At 38.8% G+C, this 25,365-nt stretch overlaps 1 protein-coding gene across 3 annotated transcripts in view; it reads right to left on the bottom strand.

The window, feature by feature from the left end:
- PDLIM5 (PDZ and LIM domain 5) overlaps positions 1 to 25,365 on the bottom strand; it is a 217,039-nt gene that overhangs the window by 136,398 nt on the left and 55,276 nt on the right. For all 3 annotated transcript variants that reach the window (XM_081228028.1, XM_081228029.1, XM_081228030.1), the window contains one exon: positions 12,126 to 12,277. In XM_081228028.1, coding sequence (XP_081084154.1) covers positions 12,126 to 12,277 — 152 coding nt within the window. The remainder of the gene's footprint in view (positions 1 to 12,125; positions 12,278 to 25,365) is intronic.

The raw sequence follows: 25,365 nt of genomic DNA, 5'->3' as shown, positions 1-25,365 counted from the left end.
GCCTTTGAAATACATGAAAGAAAAAGTAAGCTACAAAGTTCAACAGTATAAATACTCTGCCGCTTGTGTTCTGCACAGCCCTTCACTCTTGTTTACTTTCCAACTGGTATAAAGCCTAAGCTATTTCAGCCTTTGAGACCCTAATAGCAACAACAGCCGCTGGAAACAGTTGGGAGTGACCTGAATTTCAATCCTTTCAAAAGCTCTCAATGCGATGGACAACAATGTTTATTTTGAATTCCAAGGAGACTGCTGCCATTCAAAACACAAGAATGACCAGTCTGTCACTCTACCTCACTAATAACTCCTCGTAAATTATTTCTAAATTTGTTATGCAAAAGTAGAAAAATTACTGTATTTTTACAAGTAGCAGTCTCTACTACTCGAAGCAATAACTATTTACTGAGTATCTTCTATGTCCAAGCCATGGTGATAGGCACTGGAGTGTGTAAAAATAGAATATTATTTCTTCCCTTCAAAAGGTGGGCGTGATATTCTTTCCACTTAGGGTGCATGTTACATCTTTCTCAGCTATTCCTTTTTATACAAGGAAATAACTGTATGTTTCTCCTCTTAAACTCTGAAATTAGCTTTTTTTCTTAAAATGATAATGAAGGTAAATTTGGTAGAATCCGATGTTGTGGAACCATGGGTCTTTTTAATCTGCTATAAACCCGATGTGACCAGGAGAATCTTCTCCTGTTACGCTGCTCCTTCAACGGTCCTGCAGTCTGTGTCTTTCTGTCTTTGTTTCCCTCCCCATCCTCATGCGGTCTCTCCTCAGTCTCACCTTCCCTGCGGATGTCTCTGCTCCCGTCTCTCTACTTCCAGATGGCTTAAATGTTTTTGGCCAGTGGTTCCCGATCTGTGAACCACACTTGAAGCAACTGGAGGTAACGGGCACACAGCTCTAAGTTTCCACAAATGATTCATGAATTCATCTATGTACTAAACACTAAAGTCTGCTTAAATCATGTATTATATATTTGGATTTTTAAATAAATGTAGATTCTTATACATAAACGTAAAAAATCTTCCTCTTCATTTAAAACTGCAATACAATATTTACAAAATCTGCAGTTACTTTAAAAATAATTGTTATCCTAACATGGTGGGGGGAAGGTTGCCCACGAATATTTGACATTGAAAAAAAAAGGTCCTTATTTAAGGTCAGAAACCACTGCTCCACCCTGTGAGCTCCTTGAGGGCAGGTGTGAGGACATCCCTTTCCCTCCCCAGTGACCAGCACAGCAAATGTTCAATTAGATGGACCTTAAACCTTTCTGTTTAAGATATACGCATTAGGGCTAGGAACTGTGTCTCTCCCCACCAACCCACCCTGAGGCCATGCTAATTTATTCTATTCTATTCATAGTGTGCTTGGAGATCTATGCAAATTGTAGTGAACAGGGGGCTAGAGATGGGCATGGGAGGTTCAGCAAGGAATGAGCCTTTCTGATCTGGTAACACGGTGGATGGTGGGCCCTTCACCAAGATAAGCGCAGCAGGAGATGCAAATTGGTGACACGCAGTGTGGAGCTCAGTTTTTTTTTTTTTTTTTTGCGGTACACGGGCCTCTCACTGTTGTGGCCTCTCCCGTTGCGGAGCACAGGCTCCGGACGCGCAGGCTCAGCAGCTGTGGCTCACGGGCCCAGCCACTCCGCGGCATGTGGGATCTTCCCGGAGCGGGGCACGAACCCGTGTCCCCTGCATCGGCAGGCGGACTCTCAACCACTGCGCCACCAGGGAAGCCCTGGAGCTCAGTTTTGACCATGTTGAGCTTGAGGAATCTGTGAGACGTCCAGGCGTCAGTTTCAGTGACATGACAGCGGCAGAAGCCAGGCTCCCGTGAGAAGAGGAAAACAAGGGGAAGATGAAAGGAGAACGGAGCCTGGGTCCTGCAGGCTGAGCACCTCGGCTGTCTTCGGTTCTTCCCTCTTCCCTCATATCCACACCATTACTGTGGCTTTCAGAACTCCTGTTCACAAGTTCTCATTTCTCCCGTTTCTCCTCTGCTTTCCACTCCAAGCCCGCAAATAGCCACGTTACTGTAATACTTGCCTGACCAGTCTCCCTGCCTCTCGCCTCTCCACCTTCTTCCAAGCTATCTCACTAAATATTATCCAGGAAATGTCACTTTTCTGATCAAAACTTTGAATATCTCAGTGTCTAAGACTCTGCAAAGCACTATTTGCATCTAACTTTTATTCTTATCTCCATGTCCAACTGGTCCACACACTCCTCCCCACAGATGCCTGGGGACTGGCCACCTCCACCTGAGATGGCCTTCTCATCAAAGCCTAGCCCCAGATGCAGCACCTCCAGGAAGCCTTTCCGTTTCAATGAGATCTTGCCCTCTTTGAATCTCTGTAGCACTTTCTGTGTCTTCTTATCTCAATGAATGTCCTAATAAATAGATATAAGTTCCTTAAAGGCAGAAATCATAAATCACTCTCTTTATATCTACCCCTTATGGCTTCTGGTCATAAGGTAAATCTAGAGAAGTCCGATGTTCAAAAATTTGGAACATTATGAGATTTTCCAACTAATTAAGTAATGATAGTGTTGATGAAAAGTTACAAGAGAAAATTATTTCTAAAAGTATCATAAAGCAGTCCAAAAGTTAGCAATTTAACTAATGTAAATTACTTTAAAGGGAATACACATGAATTTGGATGGGAGCGTGACAGAAAAAACACTTGTTTTGTTTGTCTTTCTGGCTTAACTCACAGTAAAGGAGAATTACATCTGCATTTTTCCTCTAAGGAGAACAAGAGGAATTAGCAGAAAAAAGAAGACTAGGTATGTACTGGTTTCTCTCCGCTGCCATAAATTACTGGTTGAGAGTTTTTTAACCAAAGCAGTAGTTACCTGGCACTCAGCATAATGTATGTATCCCCTCATGCTTTTAAAAAGCTTTAATTACAACTGTAGGATCAAAACCCACTCACTTGACTAAACAATCCTTTCTTCTAACACTTGCATAATCATCTTTCTGACTTTCCAAGATAACTACCTACCCGACTGCCCTCTCATTTTCTCCCTATTTCCCTCCAGTCACACCCATTTTGTTGCTAAGAAACAAAATAAATATAACCTCCTGGAAGTAACTTTACAAAGGATACTGTATTAATACTTACTTATACTGGAGAAATAGGAAGAAAGAAGAGAAAACGTATCTCTGTTATATCCTAGGTTCTTTACATTTGTTACTTAATCTTTACAAGAGCCTTAGAAGGCAGTTATTACTATGCCCATTTACAAATGGTTAACTGAAACTCACTTATGTAACTTGCCTAAGCTAGGCAAGTGGTAGAATCAAGGTTTGCACCAAGTTTGCCTAATTTCAAAGTCAGTTTTATTACCATTCCCCTTCTTTATATCTCTATTTCATGGCTTCGTTTAAAAATTATGCACAGATGAAATATTCTACAAATTAAAATTTTACAAATTTCCTAGGATTTTTTTCCCAAAGGATTATAACTGAAGTAGTTTTTCCTTCAGAAAAGTAAATAAAACTTTTATGTTAAAAAATAAAAGTTAGGGGCTTCCCTGGTGGCGCAGTGGCTGAGAGTCCGCCTGCCGACGCAGGGGACACGGGTTCATGCCCCGGTCCAGGAAGATCCCACATGCCGCAGAGCGGCTGGGCCCGTGAGCCATGGCTGCTGAGCCTGTGCGTCCGGAGCCTGTGCTCCGCAACGGGAGAGGCCACAACAGTGAGAGGCCCGCGTACCGAACAACAACAACAAAAATAATAAAATAAAATAAAATAAAATAAAAGGGACTTCCCTGATGGCACAGTGGTTAAGAAACCACCTGCCAATGCAGGGGACATGGGTTCAAGCCCTAGTCAGGGAAGGTCCCACATGCAGCAGAGCAACTAAACCCGTGTACCACAACTACTGAGCCTGTGCTCTAGAGTCCGCAAGCCGCAACTACTCAGACCGCGTGCCACAACTACTGAAGCCCGCATTCCTAGAGCCCGTGCTCCGCAACAAGAGAAGCCACCGCAATGAGAAGCCTGCGCTCTGCAACGGAGAGTAGCCCTGGGGGCTTCCCTGGTGGTGCAGTGGTGGAGAGTCTGCCTGCCGATGCAGGGGACACGGGTTCGTGCCCCGGTATGGGAAGATCCCACATGCCGCGGTGCGGCTGGGCCCGTGAGCCATGGCCGCTGAGCCTGTGCGTCCGGAGCCTGTGCTCCGCAACGGGAGAGACCACAACAGTGAGAGGCCTGCGTACCGCAAAAAAAAAAGAGTAGCCCTGGCTCACAGCAACCAGAGAAAGCCTGCGCACAGCAACGAAGACCTAACACAGCCAAAAATTAAATACATAAATTAAAAATAAAATAAAATAAAATAACTGCGCAGTTTCAAGAGGCAAAGTGGAAGAATTGCAAAATACACCCCGATGAACCCATATGCAAATTGCTACAGACTATCAAAAAAGATGTGCTAATTTGAGCCTTCAAGTTCATTTTCAGCAATCTTTATCCCTACCGAATTGAAGAAAAAGAGACAGAAGAGAAATACTTCTCTTCCATGTCTGTTGATGGATTTGTTGATTGACAGTTTTGGTATCTTTTCCAGTCAGTGTCATATTGAGCAAAAAGTCTTAAAAACGTATTTTTTAAAATTCCTAAATCCTTAGTTACTCATGGGATGCATACACAGAAGCCTGCTGAAGAACAAAGTCTTCAAACTTTAATACAGTAATAATTTAGCAAATATAGTCAACAGGCTTATAAACTTGGGAGGGAAAAATAAAAGATGATATTCTGATTTAGGACAGGCAACCATATATACAAGTCAGTATCCAAGTGAATGCTCCTATCTAGTGACCCATGAACCTATTTAGCCTGCTTCTTCTCTTTTACTTTTATTCTAACCTATGGGGTCTACGAAGCACATAGAAAATAATTTAGGCATAATATGTATTACAGAATGCCAACAGGTGAGTGTGAAAACAGAGACACTGTTGCTTACAAGTGAAAGAGTCAAAGAGTTACCCCCACTGAATTACTCTCCTGTCTTGTCAAATTTTATTAGGAGACTATAGTCACAGTCCTAGCTATAAGAAAGTGGGGGAGGGAAATAGTCTTTGAACTGACCTGGCTTTGTTATGCAAGTCACATAAACCCTCAAAACCATAAATTAATCATCTGAAAAATGGGTGTTAACTCCTTTCTCAATGGACTGATAGAAGGATTAAATGTATATGTGAAAAGACTTGCACAAAAGAGATGTCAATGCCTGCTTGTCCTCATCCCCTTTCCTAAGCAGCACTTCTAATTTTAATGATGAGGGAGAGGGAGGATTAATCAGACAGTCCTTCTGGAAAAGTCATCGCCCAAACAAAGAATTAAGAAATGAAACTAGAACCAACACAAACGATCAAACAAACAAACACACAGTAAAACCTAAATTGCAGAAAACACATTCAAAAAGTATGTGAAATACCAAGGGGAAGAAAGGAACCTGAGGTGGGATAATGTGCAACTCCAATTAAATGAAAAGGTAATCGAACTAAATGTCTTTTAATTCACATGAATTGAAACATCCCAGATAGAGAACTGAAAACTTGGATTTTAAAAAAGTGTTTTTTAATATCTTGCATCTATGCTAATAGAGAAAGAAAGAGCAGAGGTGAACTCATTAAAGTTAACAGTAACAGGATGTTAAGCAATCCATTAAAATGAAACAAAAGATGGCTAATAGCTTCAGTCTGGTACCACAGCTACTTCTTTTTTTTTTTGTAACTCAATGTGCCTATTAAATTATTCCAGTCTGTCATTCATTAGCAGTAGTTACCGGACCTCTGACAATTTTTCTGCTGTTTGAAGGATGAGGAAGAAGGGGGAGGCAGAGAGTACATCAATATTTTTCAAAACTCAATCCTTCTAGATCTTTCACTTCCAATCATAACAAGTTATACACTAAATGAAATTTAAGGAACCAAAGTAAATAAGTAAATAAACCCACAGAACGTCACTACTGGTAATGTAAAAAACAAGGAAGATTAGAAAAGTTATATATATTCTCTGTGATTCTGAAAGGATTAATGTTAAAGTATAAAATAAGGACAAGTATATACAGTATTTTTTTATGATTAAGTTCTGTTTGAATATCCAGCTGACCTACCTTTCACCTTAAAGTCGGCAGGGTAGTACAAGTCACTTTGCTAACCTGGCATAGTTTAAGATAACTCCAGTGAAGAAAGTCCAATTTCCTGATTCTCTCAGCCAAAACAAGCAAACTGAAGTTAGTCTGATCTAATAGCAAACTTTAGGGAACTTATCCATTTACAGCTAAAAAACCAGAACAAGAACCAGAATTTAAGGGAACTTAGAAATCACTCATGACCTCATTTTACAGTCAAGAAAATTAAGGCCCAGAAGTTTAGCAACTTACCCCAATTCATACAGTAAGTCAGTAGCAAGTTTATCTATGTTATGCAAAGAATTAATGAAATAAAATGAAATAGTTAAAAATCTTATTCATGGACTCCAACTCTAATATAGTTCATAGAGTTATTTGACATCAAAACTTCAGAAAGTAGTCTTCTTCTATTATTAGCTGAAATAATGTAATTTTTTAAATGATCCACTTTGACGTGGATCAAAAGCATAGGCAAAAAGCACTTGATATTTAAAAACAAGCACACTACTATTTGCCTGTTCTCCCAAGAGGAAAAATAATTTCAAATAGAATTTTTCATTGTCCAGTTGTAGCACTCTTAGAATCAGTGCCAGTTTCAGGGGGAAAAAATATTTTCCAATCTTTTCCAACGATAAAAGAAGTCAAAATGAAATCTTCCACACCTCTATATTCATTAGATACTAGAATATAGTGAGTCAAGTCTTATTTTTGTAGGATATCAATGAGAGAGCATATGTTTGCTTTATTACATACCCCCAAATGAGACAAGATTGAAAAAAAAGTTCCAAAATAACCTTACTCAAGCAAGTATCTTTATCTTACCTTTTCTTATCTAAACCTTATTTTAGGATTTTGAGGTTGGGCTTAAAGAAGAGGTCAATTAAATATATATATATATAATGAACAGATATATAACAATAATACTTAATACAAAAGAATTCACAAAACAAAATTGCTGGTAACTTTCACTTCAAAAACAAAGAGGGGGGACTTCCCTGGTGGCGCAGTGGTTAAGAATCTGCCTGCCAATGCAGGCGAAACGAGTTCAATCCCTGGTCCGGGAAGATCTCACATGCCACGGAGCAATGAAGCCCATGTGCCACAACTACTAGCCTGCGCTCTAGAGCCCACAAGCCACAACTACTGAGCCCATGTGCCACAACTACCGAAGCCTGCATGCCTAGAGCCCGTACTCTACAACAAGAGAAGCTACTGCAATGAGAAGCCCGTGCACTGCAACAAAGAGTAGCCCCCGCTCACCACAACTAGAGAAAGCCCACGTGCAGCAACAAAAACCCAACGCAGCCAAAAATAAATTAAAAAAAAAAAAAAAAAAAAAAGATGGGTTTTCTCTGTCATAGTCTCCTGCTGGGGGTTCTTGGGTGGAGATCAGCAGAAGTGGTAATCGTCCAGTATTTCTACCGCACTAGAAGAAAAAGGCAGTCCCGTGGCTATCAAGACTGGGCAGAGGCTTGGTCTGCTCTTCCTTCTAGCCCCTTTCCAATAATGAAACCACCTCTCTCCCAAATCCTGCTGTAGAGCTGGCCAAGCAGCTATAACTCTTCAAGGCTTTCTCACAACTTTCTATAGGCCCAGGAAAATTTAAAGTCGATTACAAATGTTGCAGTGACGCATGGGTCCTACAAGTACTGTCCCATCTCCACTCACTTCCTGCTATCTCTCTGACCTCACTTCTGACCTTGCTGCCTTCACCCCCTCTGCTCCGGGCCCACTGGCCTCCTGACAGGACCACTGCACCAGTTCTTCCCTCTGCCTGGGACACTCGTGACCCAGATATCCAATAACCTTCTCACTGAGGCTCTCCCGAACACTCTATTTTATTTTATTATTATTATTATTATTATTTTTGCGGTATGCGGGCCTCTCACTGCTGTGGCCTCTCCCGTTGCGGAGCACGGGCTCCGGACGTGCAGGCTCAGCAGCCATGGCTCACGGGACCAGCCGCTCCGCGGCATGTGGGATCCTTCCAGACCGGGGCACGAATCCACGTCCCCTGCATCAGCAGGCGGACTCTCAACCACTGCGCCACCAGGGAAGCCCCCGACCACTCTACTTTAAATTGCAATTTCCTACCCCTGCATTCCCTATGTCCCTTACATGCTTTATTTTTCCCCAAGGCACTTACCACCTCCATGTGATATACATTTTTACTTATTTGTTTGTTTATTTATTTATTTATGGCTGTGCTGCGCGGCTTGTGGGATCTTAGTTCCCTGACCAGGGATCCAACATGGGCCCCAGCAGTGAAAGCACCGAGTCCTAACCACTGCACAGACAGGGAATTCCCATTACTTAACTTGTTTATTGTCTGCCTCTGCTCACTAAAAGGTCAGCACCAAGGAGGCAGGGATTTTGTTTGTTTTTGCTCACTGCTGAATGCCCCCAGCATCTACAATAGTGCCTGGCACATAGCAATAGCTCAAAAAGTATCTGTGGAATAAATAAATGATGCCAAGTTTGAGAAATAATGCTGGTGCCCATCAAATATTTATTAGACACTAAAAGCACAAAACTATACAAGATGTCAAATACAAATAGTGCAAAAAACAAGGTCTTTGCTTTCAAGGAGTCTAGTTGGTGAAACACAGAGTAATTAGTTAATTACATAGGCAGTATTAGGTATGACTATTAACCAATTAGGTTTATTTGTATATGATTCATGGAATCTGCCTTGTCATTCCTGGTTATACCTAGTGTACAATTAAACGCTGAGTCGAATGGTATAAACTTGTCATAAGAGTTTAGAGGGGAAAAAAATGAATAAGTTGCAATAGTAAGAAAAGACCATGGGTAGATGATGAGGTTTGATATGGGATTTGTGGAGGTGGAGGCATGTATTGGCAGTGAAGAGGTGGGTGGGCATTCCAGGTGGAGCAAATTTCATGAGAGGACAAAAAAAAAAAGGCATGTGAGGGACAGTAAGAAACCTACCTTAAATGGAAAGATGGTATTCACTGACGAATAGTGATGATCTGGGGAGGACAATCTTTCTTTTTTTTTTTTTAAAACTTTTGGCTGCACCAGGTGGCATATATCCCTGACTAGGGATCGAACTCTCGGCCCCTGAAGTGGCAGCACGGAGTCTTAACCATTGGACTGCCAGGGAAGTCCTAGGGGGAGGACAATCTGAGTGTGCCTGGGTCACAGAGAGCCTAATCCTCTGAGCAAAGGACTCCAGTCTGGAAGGAATCTCACAGCACGTGCTATTGGTGCCCAGCCTGGGTCCTCTGGAACCCTTCGACTGGTTTGGTACATCCAGTCCCAAAAGTACTCCCTGCATTGCTAATGGTTCATACCAGCAACTTTCTGTGGAAGTAACAGAAGCTACCTCCTAGACCTCTTCTGCGCTCCTGCACACACACACATTTCCAGGACAGCTGGTGGTCAATGGCTAACGAATGAAGGGGAGAGGGGACAAAAGCCCAGTTCCCTTGCCTCGAGGCAAGACAGACTCTATGGTACAATTTTGTTCCAAAGTTCCCTCCTGGGTCAAGCTGAGGCTAGACATCCAATGAAACCAAACCCTTCCTCATCTCAGTTTCTTCTTCTTCCCAATCCTGCTTGACCTACTCCCTTTTAAGTAACATGTGAAAGAACTCTCTAGATACATCATTTGCACATGAATACCATCTCAGGTTCTGTTTCTAGGGAAACTGGACTAAGACAAGTCTGTAAAGGAAAATACTAGATATTCATGAAGAAAACAGTTACACAGAGAAAATACTGTTGTGGGTCACTCAGTTTGGAAGAAGAATGCTCAGCAGTTTGGCTGGTGGCAGATGGAATAAAGAGGGTAAGGTGACTGGAGGCCAATTAAGGATGCTGTTGTTCAAACTCAGAAATAAGTGGAAGAAAAAATATTTGCTCTGATATAAGAAAGAGAGAACTTAAGAAAATGGCTTTGGTATAGGGAAGAATTGATGATAACTCTTGAAAGTTTTATTTTTTCCATAAAAAACAAAAAGTCTTTCTTCAGTAGTACTGTCAATGTTATACCGTGAATTCTCTTAAACGCAAACCTCTTTTAGGCTGACATTACCTGACACAAGAAGTGTTCAAAAACTTAAGGAGAATAACAATGGATAACAACAGGACTCTAAAATTCTCTCTCATAGTTTGAGTCTCTGAATATCCATATTCAGAAATACGAAGATAAGATTAAGTAGTATCTCCAAATGTTTATAACAAGTTGTTTGTTAGATTTTGTATTCAAGTAGCTTAAAAGAATCTGTATTAGAGTCAGTAGCAGATTACTTAAATTGCAAATCCATCCAAACAGGGTAACATCTGGTTTTCATCTACTCTTACGGAACCAGAAGTGCTGTCAATAGAAAATAAGATACTGAGTCCTAGGTTGTAAAATAGGGAGCACAATGTGAAAACAAGTTGGCAACTATGAAAGAAATGATACACAGCCCAGAAAGAAAGATTATACCCTATATAAACTTTCACTTTAGAATTTGAGAAACAGCCCGACATCATCTGTATTTGTGTTGCTTTGTTGATATCTCACACAAGTTAAGCTTCTTGACTTCTTGGTTCCCTTTCAAAATTCATACTTAGCAAAAATGCCTATCAGTAAAAATGACTATTTTCACTTAATTAGTAACAATTTTTGTGTTACATGTCTAAATATATAGAACAGAAAGGATACTATCGAAACAGGACTTTTTAGCAAGGTTACTTTTCCTCATTGATTACTTTTCTATGCATTAAAATGTATAGCTAATAGCTTTCAAATTTTAAATACACATGACCTTTGATTCAACAGTTCCACTGAAAGCAATTTCACACACAGACACACACATACTCCCCCAAAAGAGAAGTGGTCAGAAAGTCATGCTACAACAAAGTAAATCTATAAGTCTAAGTTTTTCTAAATTTTTCCTATTCAGTTTTAAGACCAAATTGATACTCTTCCAGACAAGTACATATAATTTGCCCTGTATATATCCTTTAAATACTCCCAGGAGAGATTCCAAGAAAAAAAAGGTTTCTTAGCTAAAAGTGTTAGGAAGGTATGGCATGTTGTTCCCCACTTAAAGATTTATAATAAAGACAACAATTTATGGAAGCCTATGAGATGTTTTTGGGGAAAATGGCATTTTCCAAATTTTATAGACCAGAGAACACTTATGTAATTATCAAAAGCAAGACTTGCTTAAAACCCTCCATGACCACCTGGTAAATGATAGCTACTTCCTTATAAACCTAAAGGTTCAGAACCATCATTCAATCACCCTCCCTCTATCTCCTCTCTCTCCTCCCTTCCCCTCAACCCAAGACACTGCAGTGGTTCTAACTTCATATTTCATAATAATCATAGAAAACTTATTCATTCATATATAATTCTTGGTCCTTACTTCCAGATATTCTGATTCCTATCACTATTTTTAACAAGTAATCAGGTGATCTCAATACAGTTCAAATGTTGGGATGCTGAAAAGATCTGATATAGTACAATCAATGAGATGATTATTTTAAAATTGAAGCCAAACTGAGTTCAGAAAATTTGGACTTCAAATGAGTATAGTAAAATTCTGCTTTTCTACTCAGGGAAAGAAAGGGAAAAAGACATACTAAGAAAAGTCAAATCATATCTTAAAAGAATACCCCTAATATACTGCCCAGAATATTAAGGCCAAGAGTTTTACCCCGTAACAAGAATTCTTAGGCTGCACTCCACTGAGAAATTTCAGGAATTCTTAAACTCTCTGAAAGTGCACACACAATCTTTATGCGTATGTGAATACATGCCTTATAATCCAAAGCTTTCACCAATTCTCATATTGCTTAATTACCCAATTTAAAAGCCATTCTATTTTTTACTTATCTACCTGAAACAATGGCAACAGAAACTGTTTCTTAGTTAACACCATGAATCAGACACACGAAAACACATTCCTCAGTGTTGTCTTCTCTCTCAGAGCCAAACAAAAAGCAATTTACCTTTGCAGAGTCATATTCAAAGAGCCTGTACAACCCTTAATCTTGTTCTGGGCTTCAAGATGAGTCATGCCATGTGCACTTATTCCATCAATGCTGAGAACCACATCACCTATTCTTACTTTTGCCTGGGATGCTTTGCCGCCATCTTTTAGCTGTAAAAAATATATTTCATTAGAATTGGCACTCTTTAAAAATAAACACAGATGAAAATTATACTTTTGTTATATCAAAAGAGAAGTATATTAATATACTATTAGACAAAGTAATACAAATTATCTTGCTTAACAGGTAAAGTTAAAATTCAAATGACTTTCATACTTATTTTCTTAAATTCTTATTTGCTTTCTAAAAAACTGAACTAATTGTCTGAGAAAAGGTCCCTGATAAGTTCTCCATTTCTTTACTGTATAACAGTAGTGTGTGATTGTTACAAATAAGGAAGAGAAGTAGGCAAGGCAACTACATTTTAGCAGAAAAAAAAAGAAAAGTAATATGAATAGGGTATTTAATACTCTTTTAGAAATAATTTTTAAAACTCTTTAAACAGCTGTATTTTTGTTTGAGCACAAAGAGTAATACAGATGGAGGATCTACTGAACTATCCTTCCTGTTGAGTCCAATTCATATCCAGCATTTGAGGGACTGAATTCTTTAAGATCACAGGCCCAAACATCTTTTATGCTGGCTGTGCTTCCTGCTCCAGGAATTTAGAATGAGGGGACGAAAACCAGTTGTGTCTGAGACTGTCAGACTCTTCTGTGTACCACGATCTTTAATCCCCAATCTTTTTTCCCTTTTTACAAAATTTTCTACATGTTTACATTTAGCTTGATCTCCTTCAAACTTCATGTGTATCTATTTCATTGCTCCAAAAGGAGCAAACAAATATAAAATGACAGTAAAATGAAAGACGATAAAATTTTAATAGATACTTAGAAACACGGAACAAGTACAAATCAAAAGGAACCATTCTAATTAAAATGACAAGCTTAGAATTCAGTAAGTACAAGCAGATCACACTGAATACTGGGCTGTTGGAAGACAGGTGAGACTAGGCCCAAAAAAGAAAGAAAGAAAATAACCACTATTACTCTAATACTTAAAAGTGTAGATTTTATTCAGGGATGATGAAAAACATCTGGAAAAGGATAGTGGTAATGACTGCACAACACTGAAAATGTACTTGATGCAATTAATGAATTGTGCAATTAAAAATGGTTAAAATGTCTAACTTTTGTAAGTATATTTTACCACAGTTTTTTTAAAACTAACAAAAACTAAATATTTTAGAGAACATTTTACTAAAATTACTTTTTGATTAAAAGAAAAACATCCCTCGGCAAACTGAACAAGGGCCGAGTGCTAGAATTCATAATCTGGAAGCAAAGCAATAAATACAAGTGGATATTGTATGCTCAGATAGGTTATGAGTACCATCAGTTGTCAAATTCTTTCCTTAAAAATAATGATCAAGGCAGATCAATCCTAGTGTACAAGAACAACTCTTTGGATCTAAAATCAAGAAAACAGTATTGACTGCTAGATCCATCCAGGCAGTGCCCATGTCCGTGCTTCTCCCCAACTACCCTAAAGCTAGAAGTGTGCCTGACACTATAGGCCTTCATAATATATACTGAATGAATGGATGCCACATATTTATTATTTAACACTGGCAAAATCTATGGTTTGTTTTAAAGTTCAAAGTTAGGAAGAACTAAAATCTTAAATAATTTGAAATTTATCTCATTTAACATATAACTATCAAATGATGGACACAGTCCTTGAAATTAGTAAGAAAAAATATCTATTTGAGCAAGAATATGTAAAATCTAACAGACACAAAGTGTAAAATAAAACATTTCAAACCTTTCAAATGAAATCTTCTCTATTATATACATAGTACATAGAGTTGACCCTTGAGCAACGTGAGTTTGAACTGCGTGGGTCCACTTACATGCAGATTTTTTTCAACAGTGAATGCTATAGTACTACATGATATGCGTGTTTGTATAAGGAGGAACCAAACTCCGTATATATAACCTCCGTATATATACGGAGGACAGACTATAAATTACAGACGGATTTTCAGCTTCGCAGAGGGCCAGTGCCTCTAATCTCCAAGTGTTCAAGGGTCAAGTGTAGTGATTCCGTTTTCATCTTTGTACTAATGTGAACAAACAAAACAACTCCTCTCAGCTGCCCAGATATTTAAAGGTAAGAAAAATTAATGAAATGTTGACAATAAAGAAATAAATTTCCAGAGTAATAAAACAGATTAAAATTCAATGCATATCAAACTTATCAACATAGCTATATTACACACAAGTGTATACATACATATAGACACACTTTTTATTATACATTATATGACTGACGAAGTAATACCGAAATTCAATGAAAATTAAATAAAGTTAATTTGAATTCCAGGATCACAGGATCGAGAAGAAAAAAATTAAGATAGAACTTTATTAAGTATATTTTAAAATACTGTATAGACAGATATATTTATTAAAATATGAAAGTAATGTATGCATGTGGTGGGAGTAAGAAAAGTCTTTAAAAATAATAATACCTACATTAAATATTATGGTTTTACTGTATTAAATAACAGGTGTGGGGACTTCCCTGGTGGTGCAGTGGTTAAGAATCCACCTGCCAGTGCAGGGGACAAGGGTTTGAGCCCTGGTCTGGGAAGATCCCACATGCCACGGAGCAACCAAGCCTGTGCACCACAACTACTGAGCCTGCGCTCTAGAGCCCACGAGCCACAACTACTGAGCCCACGTGCCACAACTACTGAAGCCCATGCACCACAACTACTGACCCTGTGCTCTAGAGCCCACGAGCCACAACCACTGAGCCCATGTGCCACAACTACCGAAGCCCACACGCCTAGAGCCTGTGCTCTGCAACAAGAGAAGCCACCAAAATGAGAAGTCCACGCACTGCAATGAAGAGTTGCACCCACTCGTCGCAACTAGAGAAAGCCCACGTGCAGCAACAAAGACCCAAAACAGCCAAAAAAATAAAAAATAATTAATGAATAAAATAAATAATAGGTGTGGACTGTCTTAATAATTAGTATTTCTTTTTTTATTAATATAAATATTAAAGAAATAATTTAATAACAAATACTAACTGTTCGTCTCTCCTGCACAGAACTAAATTGTTCAAACTGTGAAGGACATTTACAAAGAAAACAACTCCTAAAGCTAGCAATGCCACCCACTTTCCATGGGACTTACTTGTAGGGTTTTATAAAGATTATGTGAGATAACAGCTTAATAAATGTTAGCTAATTATTATTCTCCTGATCTCAGATTACTAATCCAAGAAATGTGGAGGTTGTACTGGATGATGTCAAAGGCCTTCTAAGGTCCCTTCCAGTCTTAAAAGTTTTATCTATCTGTGAACTGTCTATACAAAGGTATAACGCTAGTCCTAAAATAAGAGTCATATCTGAATGGTAGGGCAAAGGGACATCTATTCCCTACTAAAATAAATGAATGGTAATTTGAATCCTGATAATAAGACAAAAAATAAACATAATTTACCCTAGATTTTGTTTTAGCCAAGAAAGGCATCCAAAAAAATTTTTTTTTCTTTTTAACCAGAAATAGAACACAGCTAAATTACCTACCTCACCATTCTTCACATAAGGTAGCCTTAAAATAGAAACACTGAAACCTATGGGCATTTGCTCAAAATGTATCCAACAAAAGCAATTTAAATACTCCAGTCCAGTAATATAAAGGTAATGAACAACTAAGAAAATAATCTAATATTACTCAGCCATAAAAAGAAACAAAATTGAGTTATCTGTAGTGAGGTGGATGGACCTAGAGTCTGTCATACAGAGTGAAGTAAGTCAGAAAGAGAAAAACAAATACTGTATGCTAATACATATATATGGAATATTAAAAAAAAAAAAAAGGTTCTGAAGAACCTAGGGGCAGGACAGGAATGAAGACCCAGACGTAGAGAATGGACCTGAGGACACAGGGAGGGGGAAGGGTAAGCTGGGACGAAGTGAGAGAGTGGCATGGACATATATACACTACCAAACGTAAAATAGATAGCTAGTGGGGAGCAGCCACATAGCACAGGGAGATCAGCTCGGTGCTTTGTGACCACCTAGAGGGGTAGGATAGGGAGGGTGGGAGGGAGACGCAAGAGGAAGGGGATATGGGAATAAATGTATATGTATAACTGATTCACTTTGTTATAAAGCAGAAACTAACACACCATTGTAAAGCAATTATACTCCAATAAAGATGTTTAAAAAAAAAGGGAAAATAATCTAATCTAATCAAATGTCACACACTAGATAAAACTTTTCTTACTCCTTTGTTACAGCTGCCTACTGGATTCTGAGAGCCTATGATCTCAAGATGTTCAAATCCAACTTCTCAGAATTACCTGTCTTTTGAGGCTTGCTTTTACTCTGCCACCCTTATTTTCAAAACATGGAGCATAGAAATCATATAGCCCTTGTGAATTCTGCCGTTTCCTTGAGTACCACATCTAGGGAAATTACTAAATTTTGTTGATTCTTCCTTTCCTCTCCCATGCTAGTCCACACCCTGATCATCTGTCACCTTGATCTTGCCTGCTGCCTACAGTAAGGGTTTTCTAAAGACCCCCTTACCGCCAAACTCTGCATGTTCCTTGCCCTTTCCTCCGTCTTACTGTATTTCCATAATGGTGACCCTACTACCACTTCACACTGAAGAGTTCCATCATGTCCACTATTTATAAAATGAGGGTGAAACACTTCAAATATTTTCTGCTTCCTACAGTGTAGAATAAACCTGAAGCCTGAAATAGAAGCAATCTACAATGAGTCATCAAGCTCTTTCCAACTTCAAAACAAGCGCCATAAGGTCAGGGATCATATTTTATACTATGTTCTCAAGAGCCTTGAAGATTGTAGGTACTAGAAAAACAGATGATTAAACCACAGTAAATAAGAAATCAATAAATCTATCCATCAGTTTAATATGTGAAATTCTGGTAGAAATATACTTAATTCACCAAAGAGAGAAAAATAGATTCTAATCTGAAAATGAGAATCTTCAGTTAAACATTAGGCTGAGCTAACCTAAGAAAGGTCAAAAATCAAACTGTATTTTCAATAGAACAAAGTAAATCCATTTTGGATAGTTAGTTAATATATTTTTCCTAGGATTTCCAAAGAGGTGTCACAACTCCCCTTGGTACTTTATCTAACAAGTATTAGGAAGAGCTTAATTGTATTTAATCTCAACCCTTTCTCAATCAGTTACCAGAAATGTAAACAAATGCTCATCGCCATCTGTACAATCTTTCATGTTATTTAAACTGTCAAACAAACTCCTTTTTGTCTACAGTTTTTTTGAGCTTACTAATATTAATCATCTTGGGTTTTTGACATGAACATCTTTTCTAAATCTCTAACCATCTTTATTATTCAATACTCAGGCTTTCTACTCACTATTTAAACTAAAGAGCAGAAAGAGCCTAAAGGAACGCCAGCGGGAAAGGCCCAATGCACAGAAACAAGTGTAAAGCTTGTTAAAGGTGGCATCTCATTGAAAACTCCTATGAGTTTTCAGTTATCCCCAGAACTACTTCCTCAAGGCATCCACTCAATAGAAAGATACATTTTTTGCCTTAATTGGGTAGGATGTATCACTCTTAGGAATTGTGAGCAGCTAAGAAAAGACTACAAGGTCACTCATTATTTGCATAGTTCATTTTTTCCTTTGTTTTTTCAAGCCTAAATAGTCTGCATTTGTTTGAAGCGGTAATAACCTTCTGTCATCAGTAAATCTTGTACATACTATATGACAGCCATAAATGTGTATGTATCTCATAAATGCACAATGTGTAGGAAGGAAGCAGTCATGGGAGGCTCCTGAGTCAGCTTCATTATAAATCAAACTAATCACAAGCAAATGCTTCTCCTTTGATCTTTAAATACATTTTTCAGTACTGTTGTCCAGTTTTCCATAAACTTAACTGTAGCTGTATGCTTCTTTAAAAACACTGCTTTGTGGTCTCACTTAAGTTGCAAGCAGACATGGCTGCAGATGTCAGAACTACCTCTGAACTTCTGTTTACTGATGCAGAAACCAGGACAACCGCATGCTCTTGAAGAGAATGGTCTCTTTACTGAGCCTCCCCATTGACTTCGATAAGAAAGGATCTGATAATAACCACCTGTTATCAGACTACGCCATCAATTCACATAGGCTGGACATCTACCTCAAGCACCTAAGGGCAGAGAAGACAACTTTTGAAACTGACCAGTCAGACCTGATTTTTCCCTTCCCTCCTTAAAGGAAGACCAAACACCCCTCTTCTCTTCCCTCTGCTTCTCTAAGCCTCAACTTTCTCTTCACTTACCAAAAGAGCTCGATACGCCACCGAATCAGAACCCCGGCTCCCCGTGTCCCCTTTCCCTGCTTACCACTATTCGAGTCTGAATTTTCCAAACCCCATTCCCACAGGATGGTGGCCTCAAGATCACCACTTCCCAGGACAGTCTGGCCACTGTACCAAAAGGCCAAAGGATAAGAATCAATAAGGTGATATTGGTGAAGAAATCTTGGACTGGGGGTCAGGGAAGGGCAGGAAGGAAAGAAAACAAAAGAACACATGACAAGGGAGGGCACTGGGAAGAAGGCAGAAGAGGGAACCAAGGCCATGAGCGAAGAAAGGGTCATGAGATGACCCTGGTTTGGGGTCCAGGCCTTCTCTCTGGGTGTGTTGTACATCACCGTGCACGTGCCCAAAAGAATGTAAATATTTAACAGAACATCAAGATAGTAACTAATTACAGAAGCAAGAAGATCTTACACTTTGATTGAATAACTAAAATAACCTAACTAACTATGATGTAGAGCCAATTAACTCACAGTAGTATTTATGTATGTCATCAAACATGTCATTATCTTTATTGGACTCAAGTAAAATTTATAACTAAACTTCTCCCAAATGCTTATTAGCCTCTATACAAATGTGCGGTTCCAACAGTGTTTCTTCTTAAAACTATTTAACAAAAGGGGAAAGTAGTACTATGTCTTTATAAAACTGCATTGAAAGTAAAATACTATCTCAAGATAGCATACCGCTTGGACGAGGATCTCAAAGACACACTGAAGAGAAAATATGTCTTATCCATAAAGAAGTAAACTACTTGGGATTCATAAGGAGTTACAGCTATCCCTGTTAAACTAACCCTTCCCCATAGCTATTACCTCTTAAGAGGCATATCACAGAAGCAAACCAATCATTGAACTCATAGCAAAAACCAAACAAAATCAAAGAAAGCAGTACAGAGCTTTCATTTTTAAAAGTCAGAACCCAGTATGGCAGATACCATTTTAAGTAAGTCCAACTGCTTAAGCTTTCTCTCTAAAATGAACATTTAACACAGCTGCTATACTGTCTGCAGCCTTTTCATAAAAAGGCAAAATGTTTAGTCATAGCAGTGACTCCAACACTATCTTAGAATTCCCTAATGAAATGTATCCTTCCAAATCATAGGGAATTCTCAATATGCACATAGAAACCTCTATCTGTCTTCCCTTGGAAATAAGCCAGCAGTTCCAAACCTCAGAAAACAGGTGCCAGCAATAGAAATGATTTTTTGAAAATATATGTGCCCAAGAACATTACAGAGATCATTTTATAATATAGATAACATTGTATTAGTCAGATGTTTACTGAGAACAATTTATGATGGTTCAAAAGAGCTGGTATTAATCCGATTAATAAGATCAAGACTGGTATTAATCCTATTATATGCTACAGGTAACAAATAGAAGACAGGTACCTATATAGTAAGCCACTGCCAACATCCAGTTTTCAGCCTTCTGCATATTTTCAACAAATATGGAATGCTTGGGAATGTGTGACCCTAACACCATGGGTATGACAGGAATGCCATCAGGCTTAGTAAATGTAAAAAAGGAACACATAAATATGACAGCTACAGAAAGAAACACTAACAGAAATTTCCCATGTCCCAAAACCATGGGAACTAAACCATGGGAAAAGAAAAGCTATTGTTTTTCTAACGATGCCATTACCAAAATTCAGAGAAATACATATACTAAAAAAATTATATCCATCTGACCAACAGGATCTTCATGAGGCAGAGGAAGGCACAGAGAAAAATCTCATTTTAAAAAACACCTAATTAATGGGCAATCTTTAATTTTGCTTTAAGATGTATTTTCTAGTAGTACCTACTGTAGAATAAAAAATCTGAATCCAGTCATGAGCCTATGGTTGAAAGTATCTAGGTGTTTATCTCCCACATACTTCCCAGAATGCTGTGAATATGATTTTTTTACATTACCACCCCCCAAAGACACCTAAGACTAAATGAGCATTATTCCAAAAGAGAGAACTCACAGAACTTGTTTTCCTGCCAAATGATGAATATTACTCAATTACCAAGAAATATCACAAATAAAGAAATATGGTCAGAGTTTTCAGCCACCAAAGTGAGCCGAAGAACACTGAGAAGTACTAATGGTTTTTCCAAACGTATCCCTCAAGGCTTTTTTCAAATCCCAATTTATTTACTACCACTCCAGTGTTTATTAATCTGCCCTGCGTTACTACACTCAACACTTAAAGGCGTTCTGTCTCGCACTGTTTATAGTTATATAGTGCTGGCACCTCCACCGGCCTATAAATGCAACTCAACTACATACAAAATGTCAATCTCTGGCCTGGATGTCTAATGTGAATGTGCCCCTTTAAAACTGGAGGCTACTGTGAATTCATTTGAACACCTTTTTGTGTGAAATAAACTGACTTGGCTTTCTATAGGTCAGAATAGGGAGATAAAACAAGCAATCACTGATGTCTCTCAGTGAGTACGTTTATAAAATCCTGACTCGTGGGCACTGGTTACTTTAACTATAGGCCTTATTTTTTTAGCTTATGAGTCAAACAGTAATCAATTTTACCCAAAAGTCTGAGAATACACCTTATATGGTAGCAACGAAGAGAATACCTCAAAGTATGTGTCATTATGCCTTACAAAACCAAACGGAAGTGAGGGTGATTACTCCTCTTATGTAGCCACTGAGCTAACCTAGTTCAAAACATATGTTGCTCTGCTAATATGTTTGCTCTAGTAGTCTAAACGTATTTCCTTGATGAGTCCTACTTAACTGAAACAACATCTGTATTCTTCTCTACCAGTGACCTAATAAAATAGAAACACGCCTTCTTAAACTGCAATTCATTATTAAGATGCCACATAACATTTTCTTTCAGTTAATCCATATGTGTTTAAGCCCAGAGATTTAATGTGCTCTGTAGTTCATGTGTGAATAAAATTCTACCAGAAATGTGAAAAGTATGGCGGTTTGCTTAAAAAAAAAAAAAAAAAAAGAGCACATCCACAAACATCTCAAAATCAAACAAATTTGTTACTTACAGAGAAACTAGTGTTTCTATATAGTCCATTCTATAATAATAAGGAAAATGGTAAGAAATGTCAGAGAGCTATACAGGTTCAAAATGAATTAGTCAACTCTAGTTTACCTGAGAACAGATTAACACTGAAATTCACAATTTCAACACTCCCTCCTCTTAAGGTTCTTTTCAATGATGAGATGAATCCCCCTCAAAATTATATACAAATTGTGTGCAAGTATACATGTATTTTCCACTGAGTTGGTCCACAGCCTTCCCCAAATTCTCAAAGGCATCTATGACCAAAAGAAATGTTGTGACCTAATGATTTAGTGAAATCTTAGAACACTGTTTCTCAAAGTGTGGTTCCCAAGCCACCAGTGCCAGCATACTTCAATGATAGGGGAAACAAATCACAAGCCCTTCAAAACCCACACACTAAAGATGTCTCAAAACAAAAACAAAAATCTGTTAGCATCAAGAAAATTTAAGAACTCAGAACAGAATTAATATTTATTCAAAGTGGTGCAAAATCATGACTTCACATGCTAACGGCAGATAAGTATAGCTTAAAAAAACGGGGACTCGTTTTTAAACTTTTAAAATCTTCATAGCATAGGGCTTCCCTGGTGGCGCAATGGTTGACAGTCCACCTGCCGATGCAGGGGACACGGGTTCGTGCCCTGGTCCGGGAAAGTCCCACGTGCCGCAGAGAAGCTGGGCCCGTGAGCCATGGCCGCTGAGCCTGCGCATCCAGAGCCTGTGCTCCGCAACGGGAGAGGCCACAACAGTGAGAGGCCCGCGTACCGCAAAAAAAAAAAAAATCTTCATAGCATAAATCACTAACATCTAATAAGGGTCTCTATTCCAATGAGGCACTACATTCAATACTGAATTCTGAGAACAGGCATGGCCCTTTCCCTCATCTACCGTTTTCTACTATTTAACTTTTCCCACCTGTATTGCAGCTCTTCAGAAGGCAGTGCTCCTCAAACTATCTGTGGTGGAAGATACCATCTGTGGGGAAAGATTTCCCCCCATTTGCCTTTACCAATTCTTCTGTAATCTACAATAAATTACTGAAAAAACAAAATTTAAAGAAGCCACTCAAATTATAAGACCAAATTCTTTATCATCAACTTCAATAGACATAAAATTACTCTGTCAAATGACAAAAGTTTCTAGATACTTACTCTTCACTTCTATCCTTATTTCATCTCAAACTGCAACTGACAGTTTGCTGATCTGAAGACCAGCAAGGATGCTCCTTCTAGGCAAGGACTACATCTTTTATTTCTCTTTAGGTTCATTGTACAAAGACTTAAACATAATACACAATAAACATTTGATGAATCACCACACTGGAAATTAAAGGTATTTAGTAATAGGCTGTTATTTAATAATTTAACCCATTTCCTTTTTTTTTTTTTTGCTCTTATGTTAAACAAAGTGATGAATAATACTGTACATTTATTTTGGCACACTTATCTGACGTTTTCTTTAGGAATTTTTTCGAAAAAGGTATGCACATTTAAATTTTTGATCCACGACACTAGATTGTCAGCAAGAATATTTGCAGCCATTTACAATCCTGCAAACTGTGTATGAGAATGTCCGTTATCCACACCTTTGCAATCCTTAGTTGTTTTTTTTTGCAGTACGCGGGCCTCTCACTGTTGTGGCCTCTCCCATTGTGGAGCATAGGCTCTGGACGCGCAGGCCCAGCGGCCATGACTCACGGGCCCAGCTGCTCCGCGGCATGTGGGATCCTCCCGGACCAGGGCACGAACCCGCATCCCCTGCATCGGCAGGCGGACTCTCAACCACTGCGCCACCAGGGAAGCCCCTTAGTTTTATAAAAGAAACCTGAGGGTAATTCTAGCTCTACCACTAACAAATCCTGTGACCTTGGGCAAGTCATTTACCCCTCTGGCCTCATTCTGCTCAGCTGCACAGGAGAGTTGGATCGAATGTTCTAGGGTCCCTTTCAACTCTAAACCATAATAAATATTTACACAGACTTTACAACCTCTCATTAGTCTCAAGTCATTACAATCAGTATCCGTTACTCAGGCACTAAAATGAATTTTGTATTATTCTCCAATTACTTCATACATATTACTCTTATTTCTTCATTACAAAACACTAAAATGGCAAACATGGGTGCTTTTCAAAAACCTGAAACTGTGTCAACATTAGAAACTCAAAAGGTTGGATTGTGGAGCTAATTAGGAGAGAAGAGAATCTAGCTTATCTGCTTTTTCAGATCCCAAATGAGTTTTTCTTTTAGAATGAATTAGCCTAAATGACAAGACTCTTCTTTCCACGGGTAGCAGCTGAGCCCTCTGGCATTTAATGCTGAGTTATGCCTTCATTCATGCTGAGTGAGCACGTATGGACCAGATGCTAATGACTATAAGAATAAATTATTAGGCTAATGGGGAAACCAAATACTCATTTATTCCATCATTTAACAAATACTTGCCAGGTGTCTATTATGTGCCAGGCTATTCTAGACACGGTGATACAACAAACAAAATGAATCCATGCCCTCATGGAACTTTACTTCAATCAACTGGAAAGAGAAAGTCAACATATAAACATGCAGATAACTAATTAAATGTCAGGCATATAATAAAGGGCATAGTAAGTGACAATAAGTAACTTCAGAAGAATCTAAGTCCACAAGTTGCTTCCACATCAACTCATGTGGGTGTTCTTCATGTTTTCATCGCTTAGAACAGACTGCTTACGTTTATAACTATTACTCCTGGATACCATAATGTTCCAAGAAATCCATGCTTGTCAACTCCTGGCTCCTTTCAGTGCTGTTTCTACCATGCCCTTTCTCTCATCCCTTAAAGAAGATGGGTAAGTCTTCACTCCATTCCCATCTCTGGAAGTGTGATCTCAGTTTCCTTTGTACATCTGTAGCCTTTAAGAACTAAGACTCATCAAAACTTGGACCCAAGGATTTAACACTTGCTGTACATGGAATTATTTTATTTATCCTGCTTGGGATTTGTTGAGGGGTAATAAGAAAACAAACAAACAAAAAAAACCCCCCTGGGAATCCTTTCCTTCCAGCTCTCTTTCTTTAGGTCAGAACTACTACCAATACCCCTTTATGGGTCTCCTGTGCCTTTTCCTGCCATCCCAGGTTTATTTTTCTAGCCTAGGAATCCAGCCTGCACAGTTGGCTTTTATTGAGATGGCACCAACTGTTGGTAGATCACGTCTAGCACTCGGGTCTCTAGTCACAAAACACTGATTTACCCTAGACGCTTTACTCCCCCCATAGAAAGCAAACACGTGACCACAAACAGCAGCTAGATGTGAAAAGGAAATGTTCTTACGTCAGTGCCACTATTTTTTTTTTCCTTTTTTAAACTAAAAGAGACTGGAGCAACACTGAAGAATTCTTGTTTCAGTGTGACTGGTGTACCATATGTGTCTGAGCTCTGGGCAACATGGGACTTGGCAGGGGGCAGGGTGCTGACAGCCGTCAGGGAAAGTCTATTAAGCAATGTCACTGTTCCCAGTTGTGCAAAGCCTGCACAGAGGTGGGAGTGAGGGAGCAGAAGGAGCCAAGATTTTGGTTCCCTGGTAGAATACGCCTGAAGCATATCGTCTGCTGTTTCATCTTCACCCTGTTTTCCACTTACTACATCAGCACTTCGATGAATCAAACCACCTCTTCCCTTCAGAGTAAGAGCCCAGGGTCACTTACCTATAAGGATAGGACTAAAGCCATTATTGTTAAAGAAAGCAAGAATTTACTGGCAGAGGTTACAGGTAAATCTAGTCTCAGAGCTTTTCT

The sequence above is a fragment of the Mesoplodon bidens genome, assembly GCF_964165515.1.
Source record: "Mesoplodon bidens genome assembly, chromosome: 1".
In the NCBI taxonomy this organism is placed as follows: Eukaryota; Metazoa; Chordata; class Mammalia; order Artiodactyla; family Ziphiidae; genus Mesoplodon; species Mesoplodon bidens.
The sequence above is the reverse complement of the archived record's forward strand: the minus strand, read 5'-3'. Positions and strand labels throughout refer to the sequence as shown.